Source organism: Cyanistes caeruleus, chromosome 11, assembly GCF_971803275.1.
Source record: "Cyanistes caeruleus chromosome 11, bCyaCae1.hap1.1, whole genome shotgun sequence".
In the NCBI taxonomy this organism is placed as follows: domain Eukaryota; kingdom Metazoa; phylum Chordata; class Aves; order Passeriformes; family Paridae; genus Cyanistes; species Cyanistes caeruleus.
In genome coordinates this window covers 757,606-781,776 of record NC_141711.1, presented here as the reverse complement: position 1 = coordinate 781,776, position 24,171 = coordinate 757,606, and the positions used below count along the sequence as shown (strand labels likewise).

Below are 24,171 nucleotides of genomic sequence, written 5' to 3'. Positions count from 1 at the left end.
GTTCCCATTCCAGTTCCCATTCCTTGTCCCGTTCCCGTTCCCTGTCCCGTTCCCGTTCCCTGTCCCGTTCCCATTCCAGTTCCCATTCCTTGTCCCGTTCCCATTCCCTGTCCCGTTCCCGTTCCCGTTCCCGTTCCCGTTCCCATTCCCTGTCCCGTTCCCATTCCCGTTCCCGTTCCCGTTCCCGTTCCCGTTCCCGTTCCCGTTCCCATTCCCTGTCCCGTTCCCATTCCCGTTCCCGTTCCCATTCCCGTTCCCGTTCCCATTCCCATTCCCATTCCCTGTCCCATTCCCATTCCTTGTCCCGTTCCCGTTCCCGTTCCCGTTCCCATTCCCTGTCCCGTTCCCATTCCCTGTCCCGTTCCCGTTCCCGTTCCCGTTCCCGTTCCCTGTCCCGTTCCCATTCCCTGTCCCGTTCCCGTTCCCGTTCCCGTTCCCGCTTTTCCATGTCCCCGTCCCCGCCGCGGCACGCGCCCCCGCACGCCATTGGCCAGGACAGTCCCGTGCCGGTGTGTGATTGGCTGAGCGCGGCGCGCGGCCCGAGCGAGCTCCAATGAAAGGAGCGCTCGGGGAGCGCGAGCGGCGGCGGCGGCGGCGCGAGCAGCGGAGCGGGAGGAGGTGAGAGAGGGAATGGTTCCTGGCCCGGGAATGGTTCCTGTCCCGGGAATGGTCCGTGTGTGTCCCGGGAATGGTCCCTGTCCCGGGAATGGTCCGTGTGTGTCCCGGGAGTGGTTTCTGTCCCGGGAATGATCCCTGTCCCGGGAGTGATCCCTGTCCCGGGAATGGTCCCTGTCCCGGGAATGGTTCCTGTCCCGGGAATGGTCCCTGTCCCGGGAATGGTCCGTGTGCCGGGACAGCCCGGCATACACCGGGAGCGATCCCGATCCCTGTCCCGGGACAGCCCGGGATACACCGGGAGCGGTTTCTGGGATACACCGGGAGCGGTGTCCGTGCCCGGGATACACCGGGAGCGATCCCGATCCCTGTCCCGGGACAGCCCGGGATACACCGGGAGCGATCCCGATCCCTTGTCCCGGGACAGCCCGGGATACACCGGGCGCTGTGTCCGTGCCCGGAGGTGTCCGGGATACACCGGGAGCGGTGCCCGGGATACACCGGGAGCGGTGTTTGGGATACACCGGGAGCGGTGCCCGGGATACACCCGGAGCGGTGCCCGTGCCCGGAGGTGCCCGGGATACACCGGGAGCGGTGTCGGTGTCCGGGATACACCCGGAGCGGTGCCCGTGCCCGCAGGTGCCCGGGAGGGCGGGTGTACCCCGGGCAGAGCACGGCTGAGCGGCGCCCGGGTTGTTTTTCCGCATTATCCCTCATCTCCCTCATTCCTGCCCTCGCAGCCCGCCCGGTACCGGCGGCCGGGCCCCGCAAGCCCTGCCGGGAGGGGCTGGGGGGACAGAGCCACCCTGCAGTCCTTCCTGCTGCCCGGTTCCGTTCCCGGTTCCGTGCCCGGTTCTGTTCCCGGTTCTGTTCCCGGTTCTGTTCCCGGTTCCGTGCCCGGTTCCCTGCCCGGTTCTGTTCCCGGTTCCGTGCCCGGTTCAGTTCCCGGTTCCGTTCCCGGTTCTGTTCCCGGTTCCGGGCCCGGTTCCGTTCCCGGTTCTGTTCCCGGTTCCGGGCCCGGTTCCGTTCCCGGTTCTGTTCCCGGTTCTCTGCCCGGTTCCGTGCCCGGTTCCGTTCCCGGTTCTGTTCCCGGTTCTCTGCCCGGTTCCGTTCCCGGTTCTGTTCCCGGTTCCGTTCCCGGTTCCGTGCCCGGTTCCGTGCCCGGTTCTGTTCCCGGTTCTCTGCCCGGTTCCGTGCCCGGTTCCGTTCCCGGTTCTGTTCCCGGTTCCGTGCCCAGTTCCGTGCCCGGTTCTGTTCCCGGTTCCGTTCCCGGTTCTGTTCCCGGTTCCGTGCCCGGTTCCGTTCCCGGTTCTGTTCCCGGTTCTCTGCCCGGTTCCGTGCCCGGTTCCGTTCCCGGTTCTGTTCCCGGTTCTCTGCCCGGTTCTGTTCCCGGCTCTGTTCCCGGTTCCGTTCCCGGTTCTGTTCCCGGTTCCGTGCCCGGTTCTGTTCCCGGTTCTGTTCCCGGTTCTATTCCCGGTTCCGTGCCCGGTTCTCTGCCCGGTTCTCTGCCCGGTTCCGTGCCCGGTTCCGTGCCCGGTTCTGTTCCCGGTTCCGTTCCCGGTTCCGTTCCCGGTTCCGTGCCCGGTTCCGTTCCCGGTTCCGTTCCCGGTTCTGTTCCCGGTTCTGTTCCCGGTTCCGTGCCCGGTTCCGTTCCTGGTTCCGTTCCCGGTTCCGTGCCCGGTTCTGTTCCCGGTTCTGTTCCCGGTTCCGTTCCCGGTTCCGTGCCCGGTTCTGTTCCCGGTTCTGTTCCCGGTTCTGTTCCCGGTTCCGTTCCCGGTTCCGTGCCCGGTTCCGTTCCTGGTTCTGTTCCCGGTTCCGTGCCCGGTTCTGTTCCCGGTTCCGTTCCCGGTTCTGTTCCCGGTTCCGTGCCCGGTTCCGTGCCCGGTTCTGTTCCCGGTTCTGTTCCCGGTTCCCTGCCCGGTTCCGGGCCCGGTTCCGTGCCCGGTTCCGTTCCCGGTTCTGTTCCCGGTTCCGGGCCCGGTTCCGGGCAGTTCTGGTTGCCGGGTGCGGTGGCAGCAGCTGCTCCCTCTGCTCCTCCCGTGCTCCGGGCTGAGCTCAGCGCCCGGTGTCAGCCCGGTGTGATCCGGGCAGTGCCCGCTCCGTGCCCGCTCTGTGCCCGCTCCGTGCCCGTTCTGTGCCCGTTCCGTGCCTGTTCTGTGCCCGCTCCGTGCCCGTTCTGTGCCCGTTCTGTGCCCGCTCTGTGCCCGCTCTGTGCCCGTTCCGTGCCCGCTCTGTGCCCACTCTGTGCCCGCTCTGTGCCCGCTCTGTGCCCGCTCTGTGCCCGTTCCGTGCCCGCTCTGTGCCCACTCTGTGCCCGCTCTGTGCCCGTTCCGTGCCCGCTCTGTGCCCGTTCCGTGCCCGCTCCGTGCCCGCTCTGTGCCCGTTCCGTGCCTGTTCTGTGCCCGCTCCGTGCCCGTTCTGTGCCCGTTCTGTGCCCGCTCTGTGCCCGCTCTGTGCCCGTTCCGTGCCCGCTCCGTGCCCGCTCTGTGCCCGCTCCGTGCCCGCTCCGTGCCCGCTCCGTGCCCGTTCCGTGCCTGTTCTGTGCCCGTTCTGTGCCCGTTCTGTGCCCGTTCTGTGCCCGCTCTGTGCCCGCTCCGTGCCCGCTCCGTGCCCGCTCTGTGCCCGCTCTGTGCCCGCTCCGTGCCCGCTCTGTGCCCGCTCCGTGCCCGCTCTGTGCCCGCTCTGTGCCCACTCTGTGCCCACCCTGGGCCGCCCCAGCCCCCTGGGCTCGCTGCCCCCGTGGCGTGTCCTGCGCAGCCGGGCAGTGCCGGGGGTCGCCCCTCGTGTCCCGTTGGGGCTGGGCTGGGGCCGGCTGCTCCGTGCGGGACAGACAGGGTTTGGTGTTGGGCAGCAGGAGCCCATGTGGCTGACACGGTGTGTGTGACAGGGCTGTGCTCTGCCCTCAGCATCCTCCTGCCCTGCTCTCCCCGAAACACAGCGTGCTTTGGGGATTCAGGGTCCCCCCCTCCCTCCCTGCTGGCTGCCCAGCACGGGACAAGGGCAGGCTGGCACCCTGGGGTGGCCCTGGCCCGGCAGGAGGAGCTTGGTGTTCGGTGTTTGGTGTTTGGTGTTCGGTGTTTGCTGTTTGGTGTTCGGTGTTTGCTGTTCGGTGTTCGGTGTTTGGTGTTCGGTGTTTGCTGTTTGCTGTTTGGTGTTTGGTGTTTGGTGTTCGGTGTTCGGTGTTTGCTGTTTGGTGTTTGGTGTTTGCTGTTTGGTGTTCGGTGTTTGGTGTTCGGTGTTTGCTGTTTGCTGTTTGCTGTTCGGTGTTCGGTGTTTGCTGTTCGGTGTTTGCTGTTCGGTGTTTGCTGTTCGGTGTTCTGTGTTTGCTGTTTGCTGTTTGCTGTTTGGTGTTTGGTGTTCGGTGTTTGCTGTTTGGTGTTTGCTGTTCGGTGTTTGGTGTTTGCTGTTCGGTGTTTGGTGTTCGGTGTTTGGTGTTTGCTGTTCGGTGTTCTGTGTTTGCTGTTTGGTGTTTGGTGTTTGCTGTTTGCTGTTTGCTGTTTGGTGTTTGGTGTTCTGTGTTTGCTGTTTGCTGTTTGGTGTTGGTGGGACCTGCTGGAGGTCCCCCGTGGTGTGGCATCCCCAGAGGCCCGGAGCAATGTGTGCTGTGCCACACGCTGCCGGTACCTCAGGCACATCCTGGGGGTCCCGTGGGGAGGGCACCTGTGGGTGCCACCGGAGCCTCGGGGAGCCCTTTTCGGGCGCTCAGTGGGGATGGATGGATGGGAGTGAAACCTGAGCGTTTTTCAGGCGGCTGTGCCTGTGCTCAGCCTCAGTTCCTGCCTTGTCTGGAGAAGGGGGCTCTGAGCAGGGCCGAGCTCCTGCCAGCAGCCCCAGGCTGGGGGTCCCTCGGGGGGCACTGCAGGGCTGGACTGGGACAGCGAGGAGGGCTGAGCAGATCCCTGCTGTGGGATGAGCCCTGGCAGAGCAGTTTCTGCACCAGAGCCATCTCCCAGGAGCTTCTCCAGCATCTGCAGGGGATGCAGCAGGGAGGGCTCACACTGGTGTGGCAGTGCACCCCAAAGAGCCTTGTGACTGCAGAAACCATCAGAAACTTCCCAAAATGTGCGGCTGGACGCTCAGCTGTTGGTGGAAGGGCAGAGGACAGGATGTCACCTCTAATGTCACTTGAGTGCGAGGCGGTGGCGGGCAGGCTGCGGTGGGAGGTGTGGTGCTGCTGGGGACCCTGCCTGGGCTCAGGGGCCCTGTGTGGCCAGGGCTGCCCGTCTCCTCTCACCTGAACACTGCAGGATGAAAAGAGACGTCTCAGCTAATTCCTGCTTCAAAAGGGATATGAAATGACATCATGAAAACAAGGAAAAAGAATAATACAGGCCCTGGATCAGTGTCTGAATAATCTACGTCCAAACAGAAATGGGTGTCTCTGCAGTAGGCGGCTGTTTCATTTCCTGAATCCTAAGACGGGCACTTTTTCTGGGCATGGTGTGGAATACTGTCAAATTTTAATTTAGCTTGGCAGTGTCACACAGCCAGTCTGAGCAAGTCGGGGAAGGCAAGTCTGGAACTCATTAGAGCTTGTTGCGAGGCCCCGAAAATTTGATTTTCAATCACTGTTGGGTTTAATTATTGTTGATGTCTTGGCTAGCGTATTCTGAGATTCTTTCTGAGGAAATTAAAGCAGCATGAGTGGGACAGCGTTCTGTTTGGCACAGGGCTTGTTTAGATTAAATTCTGAGTGGAGAGTTAAAGCTGAAAGCAGGGAGAAGGCGATGGCTGGCACGGCGCGAGGCTGGAGCGGGCCCAGCTGGCCAGGCAGGCTCTGGGGCTTGTGTACTGTTCTCACTAAACTCTGTCCCTTCTGGGAACAAAACAACCCACAGAGCTGAAGGCACCTATCAAAGCCAAGGGAAAGTTTACTCAGTTAATATAGATTTTGGTTCTTTAACTTGTTCTTTCTTCTGTTCTTCAGCATGGCACTTGCAGACATCCAAAGCACCTGTAGCACAGCAGGGAAGTGCTCCAGGGTATGGTCTGGGGGTCTTGGTGCCTCAGGGAGAGGCAGGAGCTCCCTCTTCATCAGCAAAGTACCTGGATGCTTGAAGAGCTCTCTGCAGCTGTCGGCAGGCCTGGATGGGACTTGGGACTGGAGCTTTCGGGTGAAGTCCAGTCCCTTGGAGCTTTTATAAACTTGCCATCCCAGCTGGAATCTCAGCTTTGTGGCTCATGTGCTCCTAAGCTGAGTGCTTTGGTCGGGGTGTGCAGGGTGCCTGGGCTGCTGTTCCTGCAGCCTGGCTCCGTGGGAAGGATGCTCAGCTCCCACATAACAGGGAGATTTTCTGTGGAACACCTCTGAGCAGCCTCTGTCGTGTCCCAGAGCTCTGTGAGCAGTTTGGCTGGGTGGTGGTGGGGATGCTGAACCAGGGGCCGTGGAGGCTGTGCCCGAAGGTGCTGCTGCTCCGTGGTGTAAACGCTGTCAGAGCAGTAAAAAACCAGCTTCACCTCAGCTCTGTGGGCCTGGACCAGGAACCTGTGAGCAGTTCCACCCCTGGGAGTTGTCTGTCCCTTGCAGAGCTCATGCTCATCATGTCTGGCTGTAGCTGCCTGCAGCAGAAGCTGGCTCTCGTTATGGAGCTGGCAGCGTCTCTGCAGAGCCACCCTGGAGGATCAGCAGCTTGGTCCCAGCGCTGGGGACACGTCACACGTGGCTGGTGGCCCGGGGAGGTGGCTGTGACGGCCCTGGAAGCTGGTTTGTCCTCGTGGGGTGAAATCCCTGCTCACAGAGCAGTGTCCCTGTGCTGGAGCCCGGGGGAGGTCACAGCTGTCACTGGGAAGCAGATGTGGCTCTTAACAGAGAAACCTGCTCTGGGCAAGGCTTTATAGACATGGAATCATAAAGCAGCACAGGGGTTAAAGACCTTATTCTGGGACTTGGACTCAGAGCTAAACTGAGTCCAATAAAATGCAATTTACAAATTACAAAATCCCTCTGATCCTGCAGAGAGGCAGTGTCTGGAGTATTTGTTTAGGCTGGGGTTTTTCTCCTCTTTTTTAAAGAAGGAAATACTGTATTTCAGCCATCCAGGAAAGGCAGTACTCAGATGTCCCATCTCGGAGCTACTGTTCTGTTTAGAGATGGGGCTCAGAGAAAGGGGAATATTTCCAGGCAGCTATTTGCAATTTCTGGAGAGCTGGAGTTTCCTAATGCTGGTACCAGCCTGATTCCTCACACTTTTACCATCCCACCTGCTCCCAACACTGACTCTGTTGCTTGGGTACATCTGATGAGCACAGGAAAGCAAATTCTCTCCAAAGCATCCAGAGATGGTTGCTTTCCTGTGTCTTGCCAGGATCTGGGCTGGCACTGTCCCTCAGCTCCTGCCATGGGATCAGGGCACAGAACGGGACATCACCCTGAAACCCTCACCTGAGTGCTCTGCAGCCCTCCACATCTGCTGTTTAATTCAGTCTGGGGGCAGTTCTTCCCATTCCAGACACTTCCTCACATCTTGGATTGAGCCTATAATTATCTGAAGCACGTCTGGCTTGTGAAAAAATCTGATTTTTCAGCGTTTGCCCTTCTCTTATCATTAATTCACACATTGTTAGTGAAGAAAGGAATGCTGCCAGCTATGTGCTCTTGGAAGAGGGAGGTATTTGCAGAGGCCCTGGTTGTTGGAGCTCTGTCATCCTGTAGGTTGGGATCTGGCAGCTCCACTGAAACAGTTCCCTCCAGTATCAGTGCCTTTGCCTGGTCTTTATGTTGCTAAAATAAAGGGCAGCAAACTTCCTACTCCACAAAGTTTAGTACAATAAGGGCTTCCAGTATCCAGATGATATCAACCCATTCACTGACGCCTTAAAGAAATCCAGTAGAGAGAATTTGAGATGAAAGACAGCCTTTGTAAGGGAATTTTTTCCTGTGAGTGTGGTAATTGGGATAACACTTGCTTGGAATCTGGCAGGGAAAAAAATTTCTTGCAGGTCATGATTACAATGGATATTTTCTATGAAAATGAGAATAAACCATGGCTTTGCTGTTTTCAGCACTGCAGTGGTGAGTGAGTTTATTGGTTAATGCACCTCTGAGGGCAGTTGTTTGCCTTGCTCAGGTTTATTCCCTTTGCAGTTGCTGTCAAGGAGCTCTCCTGAAATGCAGAGCAGCCCCAGGTGTCCCAGCCGAGCTGAGCCCTCCTGCAGGAGCTCCAGGGGCTGCTTTGGGCTGCTCTGTGCCAGGACTGGGAGCTGGTTCCTGAGCACACCTGAGGCTGGACCTCACCTTCAGAGGAGCTTTAAGGTCCCTTGCAGCCCAAAGCATTGTGTTTGCTGGTCTTTAGCAGCAAAGGAGGGATTAACCAAGTGCCCAACATGTGAACTGGAGAGAGCAGCATTCCCTCGCTGGCACTCTTCTGTTGGATGAGAACCCTGCACTCTCCAGTTACTGGCAACCCACAAGGAAGTTCGAGCTAACCCCAAATCCTTAAGGAAGTTTGAGCCAGCCCACTGTTATTATTCAAGCTTCGCTCTGTTATAGTCAAGTAATGGCAGCAAATGATCTGCTGTCCGTCCCTGTCCCTCAGCAGTTGTGCTGAGCACTGATCCCACCCCTGTGAATATTGTGTGGCTTTTCCCTGTTCCTTTGTTCACAGCTCTTTCAGAGTTTGTTGTAAATCTTCAAGACTCTGCAGCTGCAGGAACGCCGAGGGCTCTCGAGGTCCCTCAGCCTCCCTGGAGCTGTGATTCAGGGTAGGGTGTCTGGTGCTGCAGGGTTTGGATGGAGCCTGTGGTGGCCCCCGGGGAGCACTGCCTGTGGGGAGAGGTGAAACGAGGACCTCGGCTCTGGAGGGCTGTTGGGAACTTGCAGTAACTTTTTGGAAACCAGCTTTTCCTCTTCCCTCCCTAAAAAGGAGGGGAAAACATACTTGAGGTAGTTACGTGTCTGCAGCACCGTTTTCAGTCCCCAAATAGGGTGTTGTGCAATAAATGCTTTTGGGATCCAGAAGCCTCTGTGGAAGCAGGAGGGTCCCCTTTGCCAGACCCTTCTGGGCCTGTGGCTGTGGCACCGTGTCCCCAAAGCCCTCCTGGGGCTGGAGAGCCACGGGTGACTCGGGAGGGAAAACTGCCCAGGGACACCTTCCCCTGGTCCTGCCCTGGGACACCTTCCCCTGGTCCTGCCCAGAGACACCTTCCCCTGGTTCTGCCCAGGGACACTTTCCCGTGGTCCTGCCCAGGGACACCTTCCCCTGGTCCTGCCCAGGGACACCTTCCCCTGGTCCTGCCCAGGGACACCTTCCCCTGGTCCTGCCCAGGGACACCTTCCCCTGGTCCTGCCCAGGGACACCTTCCCCTGGTTCTGCCCAGGGACACCTTCCCCTGGTTCTGCCCAGGGACACTCCTGCTCTGCAGGCACCCAGCAGAGTGCTCAGAGAGAGCGGGGTGCTGACCGTACTCTGCTGGGATCTGTGTGCTGGGATCTGTGCTGAGATCTGCTGGGATCTGTGCTGGGATCTGCTGGGATCTGTGTGGGATCTGCTGGGATCTGTGTGGGATCTGCTGGGATCTGTTGGTATCTGTGCTAGGATCTGTGGTGGGATCTGTGTTGGGATCTATGCTGAGATCTGCTGGGATCTGTTGGTATCTGTGCTAGGATCTGTGTCGGGATCTGTTGGGATCTTTGTGGGATCTGGCTGGCCAGAAGGTGACAGAACAAGGACCCTTGTGGGGTCTCAGCTGAGCAGCAAACAGGGCAGGCTGTGGAGCTGGAGCCTGAGCTGCTCCATCTCACCAGCCCTGCCAGGGAAGCTCAGTGATCCCTTCCAGAGGATTCCTCAAGGTCTAAATCAAGCTGGAGCCGTGTTTGGGTTCTTTCCCTGTCCCTTGTCATTGCAGGCTCTGTTTTCCAGCTGCTCAGTGAGCGATGCCCTGCCTTTGGCCGCTGTAACACAAACCATGGCATTACTGGTGTGTTCCTGACGCTGCTCAGCAATGTTTTTGTGGGGAGAACAGCCTCCACTTCCTATCATTTCACTACCCAAGAATTTCCTCTGCCCTGACTTGCTTTCTCTCTTCTAGCAGCAAGAATGCTGTGAGGCACAGAAAGCCAAAACAGAAATCTCACAAGGAGTTTCTATCTAGTCCTGGTGAGCAGCAGTGGACACCCACGGATGGGTGATTTTCATCTGTTTTCAGAGAGCAGCAAGAAGTGCAGCACAACCACAGCCCCCATGTCACTGCACCACCACCTCTCCTCCCCAGAGCATTTCCCCACTGTGTCTCCTGTTCACTATGGAAACCACCCCAAAAGTCCAGTTCCAGAGGCCTGGAAACATGCCACATTCCCAAAAGAATGGAGACAGACCAGGGAGGGCCAAGGTGCAGGAAGGCAAGTTTAGCATCAGGTTATGGCACTGCAGCTCCGTGTGTCCTGCCTGACCTCCTGCACATGTCATCACAGCTCCATGTGCAGTGTATGAACTCCATAAACTGCACCAAAACTGCCTTTAAATGAGACCTGAGCTCTCTGTGGATGAGGGGAAGGTGGCTCTGCAGTGTGTGGGCATATTCCCTGGGTTTGATGTGCCAGCCCCTCCATCTTCCCTCGCTCTGAAGGGAAAACCTTCATCCCAAGCATCCTTAAATAAACTTGCAGCAGGGTTGCATGGACATGCTCAAGTGGTGTTTGGGAGGTTTGAGGCTTCATGGGGCAGAAGAAATGGCTGAAGAAATCCCTGTGTGAAGGACAATATACACTGTCAGTGCTGTCCCAGGGGGCCTGTGAGGATAAAGCCTTTCCAGCTGGGTGTCCTGCTCTTTTGCAGATGTCGGGGAGCCAGCCACAGGTGGCAAGAGGCGTGCCTTGCTTGCGCTGCAGAGGGCTGTGCACGGGCTTCGAGCCACACTCCTGGAGGTAACCATGGTCCTGTCCTGCATGCTGCCTCAGATGTGCTCAGTGACAGAACAGCTCGTTATTTCATACTTTATTTCCAGTTTTTCCTCTTAAAAACACAAATTCGGGTAAATGGCCCCTGATGTCAGCAGCTGGTGGGAGCAGAGCAGGACAGTGCCCAGCTCAGGGCAGGGGCTGCTCCCTGCCCCAGCAGGACAACAAAGGGGCTTTAAAATGGAATGCAGGCATCCAGCTATCACTAATTAAAAGAGAATTAGTGCCTCACAAACACTGGGCTCCTCTCTGCCCCCGGGGAGCTCCCCTGGAGGTATGCAGGGAAGCTGTGGTCCAGCTGTGCTGCTGCAGCTGGACTGCCTCAGATGCCTTCAGCTCCCACTTGTGATACCTCACCTGTGTGGAATCCACACTTTAAAGCCCTCATTTGGTGGAAGCACAACCATTTTTTTAAATTGACTCCATTAAAGGCTGGTTGGACTCATTCTTGCTCCAAGATCCTGCTGAAATCCTCGGGGTTGTGTCAGAGTTACTTTTCCCCTCTTGCTATTAGTGTTTGATGGCAGTGAAGGCCACAGGAGTGTCCTTAGACACTTGTCTGTGTGATTTATATCTATTATAGTTCAAATTACAGTCAATTAAGCATCAGTTCCTTCCAGCAGTCGCTTTTTTAATGGAATGTAAAGATTCATAATAGGTGAGGCTGGTGCTGGTCTGCTGGAATCTGGTGAGGAGACAAATCTCCACTCTAGTGATGCTTGAAGGGGTTCCCAGAGTTCAGGGGAAGCAGCAGCAGCTCCCCATGGGTGGGAGGCAGCAGATTTTGTAGTGCCAGGACCCAGGGAATGGCTCCCAGTGCCAGAGGGCAGGGCTGGATGGGATTTTGGGCTGGAATTGTTCCTGGGAGGGTGGGCAGGCCCTGGCACAGGTGCCCAGAGCAGCTGGGGATCCCTGGCAGTGCCCAAGGCCAGGCTGGACACTGGGGCTGGAGCACCTGGGACAGGGGGAGGTGTCCCTGCCATGGCTGGGGGGCACTGGATGAGCTTTAAGATCCCTCCCAACCCAATCCACCCCATCCCGAGCCTTTTGTCCGTGCCATGAGCTGTGTTTGACCCTTGGGAGAGGCCCCGCAAGTGAGCCCAGCGCAGCTCACAGCTGGGGCTGCTCTCTTGGGCTCAGGAAGATGTGCAAGTCGTGCAAGTGCAGCCAGGAGGAGCACGGCCTGAGCTCGGAGCTGGACGATGACCGCAAGATCGGCCGCCTGCTCGCCGCCTCCAAGTACTCCTCGCTCACCGCCCGGCTCAAGGGCGGCGACGGCGGCCGCATCTACAAGAGGAACCGCATGATCGTCACCAACCCCAACATCTCGGGCAAGGACCCCACCTTCGACACCATCACCTACGAGTGGGCTCCCCCGGGGCTCACCCAGAAACTGGTAAGGGGATCCACGGGGGCTGGGGTCGCTCCCTGGGGAACACAACTCTGCTCTGCAAGAAAGTTATCAGGGAGAAGCAGAAATGGTAAACCATGGTTTGCCTCAGAGAGCAGAGACGTACGGAGCACTCCGTGCTTTGGAAAACTGTAAATAAGCAGAGCAGGTGGGAGACAAGGCTGCAATGCCTTGGGGTTTTATAGGGGTTTTTTATTTGTTTACATTTCTGGGAGAAGTCTGAATGGATTTTACAACTAGAAAGCTCTTCTGGTAAAGCTCATCTGCACCAAGAGCATGGCTGAGGAGAGATCCCATGGCTGCAGCCCATGGCTGCTCCAGAGCCCCAGGCTGGATGTGAGAACCACTCCTCCAGGCCTCGGGGGTGTCTGGGCAGAGGAGAGGGGTTTGGTTCCTGGTGAGCACATGGGGCTGCTGAGCAGCTGGCTGGCTGTGCCTCAGGCTCTCCTGCTCTCAGGAGATCCCTGTGCTGCTGGAGGAGCCCTTCCCTGGAGAGTGGGCTCAGAGGCCCCACTGCCAGGCTCCCTTGGATGGAGAACTGCAGCCCCTGCCTGTTCCAGCAGCCTCGAGGAGCTCCAGGAGCAGGAGTGGAGGCTCCTTGTGCCTGGCTGAGAGCTGAGCTCTGTGCCCGGGAGCTCCTCCTGCAGCTCCTGTCTGCCCTGCCCAGTGCTGCTCATGAACCCAGTGCCCAGAACCACTCCCATACCAAGCTCTGGAGCTGCGAATTTTTTCCTTATGGTTTAGGTATAATCTGGTCCAAAGAAAAAAATTGTTCTAAAGAGAGCTCAGGGTAAAAAGGTGAGATAGGGAGTGTGGTCCTTTTCTGAGAGCAGGATCCAAACCCAAGCCCCCAGCCCAGCTCCACCTCCCTCCTGTGCCTGGTTTCCATCTGCACCAGCTGTGTGGGAAGGGGTGGAAGTGGTTTTTGGCATGTGGAAGTGAGAGCCAGCAGAGCATTTCTTGCTGGAATGCATTTAGCTGTGCTGTGGTATAAAACCATTCCATATTCCACTGTCAGGAGCGGGCAGTGAAGAGCTTCTGCTCCTCAGATGAAACAAAGAGCTGCAGGCTGTTGATACAAATAGCTGAAAGCTGCTGAAAATGCAACCAGACCTATTTAAAGGATAATCTGGGATACAGATGTGAAAGTGCAGCCAGGGCCCCCAGAGCCAGAGCAGTTAATTCGGATTAAAAGCCAGTTGTGCCCTGAGGGCCTTGAACAGGCTGAGTGGGGCATGAGCTGTGTGCTGGGAATGCTTCCTCAGGGTCCTTCCCTTCCCTTCCCTTCCCTTCCCTTCCCTTCCCTTCCCTTCCCTTCCCTTCCCTTCCCTTCCCTTCCCTTCCCTTCCCTTCCCTTCCCTTCCCTTCCCTTCCCTTCCCTTCCCTTCCCTTCCCTTCCCTTCCCTTCCCTTCCCTTCCCTTCCCTTCCCTTCCCTTCCCTTCCCTTCCCTTCCCTTCCCTTCCCTTCCCTTCCCTTCCCTTCCCTTCCCTTCCCTTCCCTTCCCTTCCCTTCCCTTCCCTTCCCTTCCCTTCCCTTCCCTTCCCTTCCCTCCTGACGTGGGAGGTTCAAAGACTTTAGGGAAGATTTTGATCTCTTTATAGTGCCTGGACAGGCTGGATTATATCTTGGTTCAGGTAAACAACAGGCAGGAGCTTTGGAGACAACCTTGATAAATCCTGGCTTGCAGATCAGCCTGACAAGCTCTGAGGAGAAGTGTTGGATGTCAGCCTCTCTCGGGATAGTTTCAAAGGGGTTTGTGCCAAGAAGCTGTTAGTGCACAACTGTGGACTCCAGGGGTTTCCTCCTGAAGGAAGGCTGGGAACTTGGGATGGCTTTTAACCTTGTTTTGCTGAAGAGGATGGTCGATAATAGAAGGAAGTTCAGAGCTTGTTCCTGTTAAGCTGTGCCTGCAGAAGTCATGAAGCACATCCTCGGGTCCTTGGGGAGGGTGAAAAGAGCAGATCATAAAATAGCCCAAAGATCCAGTAGTGAACAGTGAAAACTAAAATGCTCTTCTTCCAAATTACCTGCACTCAGGCAACATAGTGAGGCATTGGCCATAAACCATAAGTGACAGCAGCAGATGCAGCAGGTTTTTCTTGTTCTTCATGGCAGTTTTTGGTGTCAGGTTGGATTTTTTTTCCCCCCCTAATCTTTTCTCTGGACACAATTTTTATGACATCTGCAATTATAACTTTAAGCATTCCCTTGGTCAGGGGGTGAAATCCCACTGCATGTCTGGGCAGATACTGAAACCTGGCCTTGAGCAGGCTTTAAGAAAGCCTTTAAGGAAGCCTTGAGGCTTTGCTTTCCTCGCTCTCAGCACAAACACCGAACTGGGAATGGGGAGGCTGGAGCGCAGCAGGAGGCTGCAGGTGCCCATGCTGGCCCCTGCTCTGGTGTAATGTGCATTAGTCTTGGCACACCAGTGCATTAAGGATTTCCCCACGCTGCTGCCCTGCTGGTCTGGTCCCACAGCATCAGCTCCCTTTCCTGGCCATTTCTGGGGCAGTGCCTGTGCGAGCCTGGGAGCAGCAGTCAGGGAATCCTTGCCTTCCTCCTGATGTTCCTCTTAGGATTCCTCACACCTGTGAAAGCCATTTGTGCACCAGATCAGTGCCCCAGCATCCCACAGCTCTCCAAGCAGCTGTTCCCAAGCACCACCTTCTCCCCCAGGGCACCAACCTTCCCAGGAAACTGGACACCAACCTCGCCTTTGCACAGGGCACGATGTACATTGGTGCCTGATGTCCCAGTGTGCAGTGATTTTAACCTGCACCCCAAGGCTTGGGAAGAAGCCCTGCTTCCATGAAATCATTATCTACTGCTATTCCAAATTTCCTGTCAGGAATTCCGGCCGGCAGCGCTGCTCTCTGGCTCAGAGTACAGAGTAGCCAAGGTAAAAGTGACTTGGAAGTTTTTGCTGACGTGCTGAAGAGTTCAGTGCTGTGCAAGCATTTCTGTGTTGAAAAGGCCAGCCTGGACCAGCCAATGTGCCACAAATGGTTAAATCCCTTTGCTAAGTTTTTTCAGATGGGGTTTTCAAGAGCTGATCCAGTAAGAAGCAAATCTAATGCAGCTGGATGCTGGTCTAACAGGGAATGGCAGGGAGCCAACTGGCTGCCCTGCCACTCTTCACACTACAATAGGAAAATGCCGGAGTGGGAACCTCCCTTCCCTTATTCCTGGCCTGGAGAAGTTAACTGTGCAGCCCCCATGCCCACAAGCACTAACCCAGCCTGGGACTGAGGGGTTTATTCTGCTGTCGAGGCAGTGGCCAGTGAAGTCAAAGGCTTCATTTTGGGCATTTCCTTTCTGTGTCACAGGGCATCTGTGACCAAACACCTTCCCTCTGCTGTGAAATCGGCAGCCAGGTGGAATTGGTGGCTGTCAGTGTCACAGACCCAACTGCTACCTCGATTTTGCCTGTCCTGAGATGATTTCATTAATTGATAAGGGATGATCCTTCACTGTGAAGTGCTGTGCACCAGCCCCGTGGGGCTCTGGGCTGCTCGGTGTGGCCTTTGACTCACTCCCTGCAGCTCTCCCTGCCCCAGCACAAGGCAGCAGGGAGCTGCTCATGGCTTTGGATGTTTCTGGGGTTTTAGTCTGTTTAGCAGCTGTGTTACCGAATTTCACAGAAGAGTGTGATGGTAGTGCCAGTGAGGGAGGCTGTGCTGGGATTTTGTCTGTCTGTGCCGCTTTGCTTTCCTGGGCAGAGTGGGGTTTGTTTATTAAAAAACAAACCAACAGAAATAATGTAAAGCACCATAAAACTGAGGATGAAATGATTTATAGCAGCCGGGCCAGCGCTGGCACCCAAGGCAGTTCAGCACGGGGGGCTCAGAGGCTGGAGAGGCAGAAGGGAGGGAAGGGTTTGCTGCTGCTGCTGCTGCTGCCCGGGGACACAAGTGGAGCTGTGTGACGGTGTCCCCTGGCAGGCCATGCAGTACATGGAGCTGGTCCCCAAGGAGCTGCAGCCCGTGGCGGGCACGGACGGCGCCCTGCACCGGCGGCGGCGGCTGGCACGGCAGCTCCCGCTGCACGACCAGGACCCGGCCCAGTGCCGCGGCCTCGCCGAGGGCGAGCAGCAGCTGATGGAGGAGTTCGTCAGCAAGTACAAGGCCGAGGCGCTGGGAGTCGGGGAGGTGGCGCTGCCGGGCCAGGGCGGCGGCAAGGAGGAGGAGAAGCCCCAGGACAAGAGCATCGACCCCAGCAGAGCCACCGAGTCACCCAACGGGGCCCTGGAGAGCGAGCCCAGGGCTGGGCACTACGTGAGTGAGGGGTGGGTGGGATGGGATGGGATGGGATGGGATCCATGGGATGGCATGGGATCCATGGGATGGGATGGGATGGCATGGGATGGGATCCATGGCATGGGATGGGATCCATGGCATGGGATGGGATGGCATGGGATCCATGGCATGGGATCCATGGGATGGGATGGGATCCATGGGATGGGATCCATGGCATGGGATGGGATCCATGGGCTGAGATGGGATCCATGGGATGGGATGGTCGGCACTGCACGGCACAGCACGGCACGGCAGGGCATGGCAACATTGGGTCTGCTTCAGGTTCAGGGAGCCATTGGAAATAGATTCAGTCTCAACTCAAGGGGCAAAAACTCACACCAGGCAGGGTGATCTGTGCCTCGTCCCCATCCTGCTCCCAGGGGATTCTCCATGGCTGCTGCAGGTGCTCGGTCACATCGTAATGCTTGGGAGCAGCGCTGTGAGAGCCTGGAGGGACCCTCTGCCCCAGCCAGCCCTGCTGAGCACAAGGGTCCATCTGGCAGGGCTGATGAGGGGCATTCTCCTCTGCTTCATCTCCCTTTCTCTGCAGCAAAGGCCTTGCTGAGCCACCAGGGGCAGGGAATCCTCGCTGTGGGAGCTGGTTTGAGCTCTGGCTTCTTGGCAGCTCTGAAAGGGTGGGCATGCCATGTCCCTGGATGACACAGGGTGTGTGTGGTGGTATTCAGTTGAAAGCTGAACTTGATGATCCTGGAGGTCTTTTCCAACCTTTCCCATTCTGTGATGCAAGTCAGTATTTCAGGTGGGCTTCTTACCCAGCAAGACCACAAATGGCAGGAGCTGGAGGCTCTTTCCAGTTAACACAGAGCTGTGAACATGGAGATGGAGTTCCCAGGGCTGTAATGGCTCTGGGGAAATGTAAACAGCTGCCCTGGGTCCCTGGGCATCCAAATACATCTCCACAGAGAAATGGCTGAGATTCCTCAACAGCCTTTTAGATTTATATTCCCCCAGCAGTGTCTGGAGTGGCTGCTGAACAGATGCTTGTCATAAAATATGGTGAGTGGAAATACCTTGTCCTGGTCCTCGTGAGGGTGACTTGCAGCAGAGGATTTAAAGCTGAAAAAGCAAATGGTGTCCAAGTGTTTTTAAGAGGAAATTCTTTCCTGCCATTCCTGCACTGAGGTTGTACATGTAAAGAGCAGTTTTCATTTTCAGTCCTTATTGGGTAATGTCTCCCCTCTGCCATGGTCTGTAAATGTGCTTCTGACTTTGAATCCAGTGACACAGTAAAGATTTGCACTATTGCAACAAAACACTGCATTTTAAGATAAAAAATCACCAAAAAAGGAAGGTTTCCTTTAAACATATCAATAAGTCATCCTAGCAATGAGGGTTTACTTAGACTGCAAGTTTGTCCTTTCAGATAAATAAATACATAACTGTGATGTTATTCTCCTTAGTTTGAAGCATCATTTCTCTCAAGGCACCAGCTGGGAAATGGAGCAGCTTTCACAGCAGTGGCAGATCCACTGGGCCAGCCCAGGGCGTGGGGAAGGAGTGGGGCTGGTGGCCTGCTGAGCACAGACCTTCACCACCTCATCTTCCTCCACATCCCTCTGCCTGTCTGTCCCACGAGACCAGTGTTCTCCACAGAGACAGAATCCTTACCCCTCCAAAACAGGGAGCTCCTCTGGTGTTCCAAGTCACTGCCCTGGAATCAAATCAAATCCTGAGGCAATTGATCCAAATTAGTCATTGTTCCCAAAATCCTGAGGCAGCAATGCAGGGAGTGCTCAGAGTGCTGGTGCTGTCTGGGAGCTCCTTCCCTGGCACTGCAGAACAGCAGCTGGGGATGAGCAGGATGGGAAAGCTAAAGAGAACAGGACACTTTTTTGGCCAACACCTCTGGTAATTCAGCTAATAAAGTCTTTACTCCTCTGCCTGCACGATGGAGATGTAAAAGGAGCACCAAGCTGAAATCCCACCCCAAATTTTAAGAATCTGTTCTTTGTAGTGTGCAAATAGCAGGATATGGAGGTTACACAATGCTTGGGAAAAGCCCCGTGAATAGTTTTTCCCCGTGAATAATTTCCAGAGAAAGAAACAGCAAAATAAGTTGTTTTTTTAACAGTTCTTGTTGGCAAGAAACTTGATCTCAGGGTTGGAAACTGCCGTGTTTGTTCTTGCTTCAGATCCTGCAAGATAAGCAGGGCTGGGCTGCTGGCTCTGTGGCTTTGGGGGCTGCAGGGGCTGTGTCTGGGGCTGCCCCCAGATGTGGTGCCCCAGGAGGCACTGGGGGCCAAGGGAAAAGCCTCGGTGCCCTCTGCCCATCCCATCCCCATGGGCTGTGCCAGCTGCTCCGAGCCCTGCTCCCTCAGCCAGACCAGGAATTTGTGGCAGTGCTCACAGATGTGTCTGCAGCCCTCGGTGGTGGAAGGAGCAGTGTCAGCACTCGTCTCCCCTTTCAGCTGCACAGAGCAGCCCGGCCAGGAAACATTCTGTCCCTGGCACTGCCTCTTCTCTCCAGCCTGGATCTCCTGGGAAAATGGCAGTGCCCACCAGCGTGGTGGAAATGGGGCAATGTCATGGGCTGACTTTACATTTAAGATAATTTCAGATAATTTCAGCTGCTGAAATCCCGGCCGAGGGAGGGACCAGGCGATGGTGAAACGCGTGGGGTGCTGGAAAGATCAGAGAAAGCAGAGAAAACCACCTGGTGCAGATGTCCCCTGGCCTCTGCTGTGGAACAGGAGGGAGGAGGGGAAGGAAACTCAGTGCAGTGTCCCAGCACCACTGTGTGAGCCGGGGAAAGGGCTGGCAGTGCTGGGAATTGTCCCTTTTCTATCCCTGCCCCATCCCCGATGGCCTCCTGTAGCTCAGGGGCTGTCAGTTCACTTTGACACTGAGAAACCTTGGCTTTGTGTCTCCTCCTGAGCAGCTCGGGCAGGTGGAAGGTGTCTATGCCCATGGCAGGGGTCAGAACTGGGTGATCTGTGAGGTGCCTTCCAACCCAAACCATTCTATGTTCTATTACCATACCACTGTGTGCCCAGATCTGTGCCCAGCTCTGTGCCCAGCTCTGTACCCAGCTCTGTGCTCAGCTCTGTACCCAGCTCTGTGCTCAGCTCTGTGCCCAGCTCCGTGCCCAGCTCTCTGTGCCCAGCTCTGCACCCAGCTCAGCTCTGTACCCAGCTCTCCATGCCCAGCTCCATGCCCAGCTCTCCATGCCCAGCTCCATGCCCAGCTCCGTGCCCAGCTCCGTGCCCAGCCCGGTGACCGCTGCCCTCTCTTGCAGCGCTGTGAGAAGTGCCAGCAGCCGGTGCCCGGGGACTGTCCCGTGGTGTACGCCGACCGTGCCGGTTACTCCCGGCAGTGGCACCCGGCGTGTTTCGTGTGCTGCCGCTGCGCCGAGCCCCTCGTAGACCTCATCTACTTCTGGAAGAGCGGGGCCACCTGGTGCGGGCGCCACTACTGCGAGAGCCTCCGGCCCCGCTGCGCCGGCTGCGACGAGGTAGGGACCTGCTGAGACTGTGACCCCTGTGAAACCCCCCTGTGCCAGGGCACGGAGTGACCAGAGTCCCTGTGAAACCCCCCTGTGCCAGGGCACAGAGTGACCAGAGTCCCTGTGACCCCCTGTGCCAGGGCACGGAGTGACCAGAGTCCCTGTGACCCCCTGTGCCAGGGCACGGAGTGACCAGAGTCCCTGTGAAACCCCCCTGTGTCAGGGCACGGAGTGACCAGAGTCCCTGTGAAACCCCCCTGTGTCAGGGCACAGAGTGACCAGAGTCCCTGTGACCCCCTGTGCCAGGGCACAGAGTGACCAGAGTCCCTGTGACCCCCTGTGCCAGGGCACAGAGTGACCAGAGTCCCTGTGAAACCCCCCTGTGCCAGGGCACAGAGTGACCAGAGTCCCTGTGACCCCCTGTGCCAGGGCACAGAGTGACCAGAGTCCCTGTGAAACTCCCCTGTGCCAGGGCACGGAGTGACCAGAGTCCCTGTGACCCCCTGTGCCAGGGCACGGAGTGACCAGAGTCCCTGTGACCCCCTGTGCCAGGGCACAGAGTGACCAGAGTCCCTGTGAAACTCCCCTGTGCCAGGGCACGGAGTGACCAGAGTCCCTGTGACCCCCTGTGCCAGGGCACGGAGTGACCAGAGTCCCTGTGACCCCCTGTGCCAGGGCACGGAGTGACCAGAGTCCCTGTGACCCCCTGTGCCAGGGCACGGAGTGACCAGAGTCCCTGTGAAACTCCCCTGTGCCAGGGCACGGAGTGACCAGAGTCCCTGTGAAACTCCCCTGTGCCAGGGCACGGAGTGACCAGAGTCCCTGTGACCCCCTGTGCCAGGGCACAGAGTGACCAGAGTCCCTGTGACCCCCTGTGCCAGGGCACGGAGTGACCAGAGTCCCTGTGAAACCCCCCTGTGCCAGGGCACAGAGTGACCAGAGTCCCTGTGACCCCCTGTGCCAGGGCACAGAGTGACCAGAGTCCCTGTGACCCCCTGTGCCAGGGCACAGAGTGACCAGAGTCCCTGTGACCCCCTGTGCCAGGGCACAGAGTGACCAGAGTCCCTGTGCCAGGGCACAGAGTGACCAGAGTCCCTGGGCCAGGGCAGGACCAGCTGGAGACCTCTGATCCCACTAGTGGCACCATCCCGTGGCCCTCTGCTCCTGCCACTGCCAGGCTCAGTTGGGGCTTCTGAGCACCCTGGGCTAGTGGAAGGTGTCCCTGCCCATGGCTGGGGGTTGGCACAAGGTGACCTTTACAGATCCCTTCCAACCCCAAGCATCCTGTGATTATTTTGTGTACCCATTCCTGACCCCACGGCTGATGGGCTTGCTGGGAGGTGTGGGGCTGGTTCTCCCCGCTCCTGCCACGCTCCAGCTTGGGGGGGAGGTGGAAATAAGCGGCTGTGTGTCCGTGTGTCTGTCCTGTAGATCATCTTCTCGGAGGACTACCAGCGGGTGGAAGGGCTGGCCTGGCACAAGAAGCACTTTGCCTGCCTGGAGTGTGAGACGCTGCTGACGGGCAAACCCTTCGCCCTGGCCAACTCCAGCCTCCTGTGCACCACCTGCAGCCAGAGCAGGGTCTGAGCCCCTCGGGCTCCCCGAGGTCCCACCAGGACTGGGGGCATTTGGAAACACAGGAGAAGGGGAAGGTTAAAAATTTAAGAGTCTGACCATTCACACACAAGCAGCTCCGTGTCCCCTTGCATCCAGCACAGCCTGAAGAAGGAATTTCCCCGGGGTCCTCTGGGATCTGCCAGGGAGCCCTTGTGCCCACGGGTGGGAGGAGCACGGTGTACCTGGCCAGGAGGAACTGGAAAGGAGGGGCTGGGCTGCACTGGCTTCTATCAAGTCTGTCCAACCTTCTTATGACTAAGATCCTGCAATAGTCTTTTGGAAATAACCCATCTCAACAGTAACTTCTGGCATACTAAACCTACAGTTGTGGTCAAAAACAAGGGCTGTTTGTGGTTTGTAAATCTTTCCTGGAATTAGGCTGACAGGCTGCTGCCACTGTGCCAAGGCAGTGGGCTTGAGGAATTTGATCAATTTGCTGAAAGCAAATGATAGAAAATTGCAGCTACACGTGGCTGGGGCTTTGTGCAACGATGCAAAAGCAAGGAGTGGGCACACAGGGCAAGGGGTTCACCCTGGTGAGAGGGGCAGGGCACGGCTTTGCCTGGTCAGAGACTGACTCAGCCCATGGAGCTGCCACCTGCAACTGGAATGGAAAGAATTTTCTGGAAAACAGCTTTACAGCCTCTGCTGTCTTGGGGGGGCAGAGTGTGTGTGTGTGTGTCCCTGAGATCCTGCAATGCCACTTTATCCCTGCAATTCTTCAGTGACCCTTCCAAGTGCCAAGGAGCTGTTCCTTGCCCTGGGAGCCAGCAGCTCCTTGCCCTGGGCTCTGCCTGTTCCTTGCCCTGGGCTCTGCCTGTTCCTTGCCCTGGGCTCTGCCTGCTCCTTGCCCTGGGCTCTGCCCTGTTCCTTGCCCTGGGCTCTGCCCTGCTCCTTGCCCTGGGCTCTGCCCTGCTCCTTGCCCTGGGCTCTGCCCTGTTCCTTGCCCTGGGCTCTGCCTGCTCCTTGCCCTGGGCTCTGCCCTGCTCCTTGCCCTGGGCTATGCCCTGTTCCTTGCCCTGGGCTCTCCCGTTGCCTCTCAGGTCTGGCGCTATCCCAGGGTCTGGCACTGAGTCCCTGTGGGTCATATTTGTTCCCTACATCAGGTGATGCTTCTGACACTCCCTGAAAACACCAGGTAGCCCAGGCTGGTGTCTGTGCTCAGTCTGCTCCATGCTGAGCATTGACATCATTTGCCAGAGAAGTGGAATATGTCTTTGTGGGTAACCCTCCCCTGCTTGGGGAGCTCTGGGGGAAAATGGGATCCCCTTCCACCCCGGGCAGGGTTAAAATCCAGCTGTTCCTGCTGCAGAGGAATGTGGTGAGAGCTTGGGCAAATGGCAGAGCAGAGGCACAGGGAGAGGAGGGCTTTTGGGGGAGCACTGGGCTGGCCCTCTCCTCTCCCCCAGCCTGGCAGGGACAGGGCTGGGTCATCCCCAGCACCCTCCCTGCCCTGGTCTCTGACAGGAGCGGGGACAAGTTCACCTTATGGACAATGCAAGACTCCAGGAGACCTTGTAGATTCCTTCCAGAGCCTACAGGGGCTGTGAGAGCTGCACAGGGACTGTGGACAGGGGCTAGTGGCAGCCCACTGCAGCATGTTCTGAGTTCTGATTTTGTGATCTATAAATTATAATTCACAGAAGTCCCTGTTCCAGCACACACTTACTCACTTCAGGCTTTTGGGACTGCTGGCACCTGCTCAAGCCTTGCAGGTATTTCTGCAGCTCATAAAATACTATCTGCTAAAGAAATTTACTGCAATTAAACAGCTTAACAAAATCCTGTGCCTCTCCAGTGTCGGGAGCAAAACCGTGAAATTAATGCATCAAACAGCTCAAAACATATGGGAGCCTTTAGTGTTGATATTAGAACTGAAATTCAGGGCAGGCATGAGATGATCCTGCCCCCAGCAAGGACAGATTTGAACTTGTGGGGCTGCAAAGGACAAAACCCTTCATGTCCTGTCCATGGCCAGAGCACAGGGAGTTTGTGCCTCCTGTCTGAGCACCCAGCTCCAATTTAAACTCAAGCTTTCTGCATAGTTGTTTTAAATATGACTGACAATACATTTAAATGTTCCTAAAGCTTTAAATAAAGTATTTTTGGATACAAAAATCCTTCACCTGCTCCCCCACTGCCCACCCAGCCAGGAGCAGGGGTAGGGGAGGGGAAGAGCAGAGCCTCCCTGCACAGAAATAACCACTGACTGGGCAGAAGCCACATTTCAGCTGAGGTTTTTCAAGCTGAAGTTTTTCAGGGCTTTACTGCTCTGAATCTGCAAATATTTGCAGTGCTGTCTCGCTTGTGGTTCCCCCCTTTTTTTAAGCAATATTCCAGGCAGAGAAAGAGCCCGTCTGTCTGTGATGGGGAGGTGGAAGCAGGGCAGAGTGGCTGCATGTGGGTCACCTCCTCCCCACAAACCCCACCACTAGGGCCATCCCCAGCTGGCCAGAGGAGGGACTGGCCCCAGCCAGGGAGGTTTCTGTGCTCTGCACCTCAGCACCTGAGCTTTGGGAGCTTCACCTGCCAAGGTGGGCAGGAAAGGCAGCAGTGAGCGCTGGCTGGAGCGATGCTGGTGCACACCCCGAGGGGAGGGAGGGAGGGAGGGGAGAGCCCCTCATTGCTGCTTCCTGTGTCTATTTGTAACATTCAGGCCAAAACAAACAATTAAAGTTGCAATTCAATTTCTCAGCTCCCAGTGACAGTAAGTCACTGTTAGAGAGCTGTCACTCCAGGGCCAGGGTCACCAGAGGAGGCCAGCAGAGGAAGCTGGTTGGCATCTCAGCAAGGCTCACCCCCAGCCCTCGTGGGGCACAGGAGGTGTGGGGAGCCTGGAGCCAGCTCTGCAGCCCCTGGACCCTGCAGAAAATC

At 56.9% G+C, this 24,171-nt stretch overlaps 1 protein-coding gene and 1 long non-coding RNA gene across 3 annotated transcripts; one reads left to right on the top strand and one right to left on the bottom strand.

Moving 5' to 3' along the window:
• Positions 1-513: 513 nt before the first annotated feature.
• On the top strand, positions 514-23,079 carry LMCD1 (LIM and cysteine rich domains 1). Of its 2 annotated transcripts, XM_086845639.1 has the most exons (7): positions 588-618; positions 9,643-9,710; positions 10,389-10,477; positions 11,651-11,906; positions 15,864-16,196; positions 19,474-19,689; positions 21,112-23,079. In XM_086845639.1, the coding sequence occupies exons 3-7, from the start codon at positions 10,389-10,391 to the stop codon at positions 21,265-21,267; spliced, it is 1,050 nt and encodes a 349-aa protein (XP_086701765.1). In that variant the 5' UTR covers positions 588-618; positions 9,643-9,710; the 3' UTR covers positions 21,268-23,079. The 2 variants fall into 2 exon arrangements, with proteins under 2 accessions (XP_086701764.1, XP_086701765.1); XM_086845638.1 differs by lacking the exon at positions 9,643-9,710 and having other exon boundaries at positions 514-618.
• On the bottom strand, positions 13,513-14,510 carry LOC147650927 (uncharacterized). The gene is made up of 2 exons (XR_015274874.1): positions 13,950-14,510; positions 13,513-13,860 (listed from the first exon to the last, which is right to left on the bottom strand). It is a non-coding gene; the product is annotated as an uncharacterized LOC147650927 (long non-coding RNA).
• Positions 23,080-24,171: the final 1,092 nt, after the last annotated feature.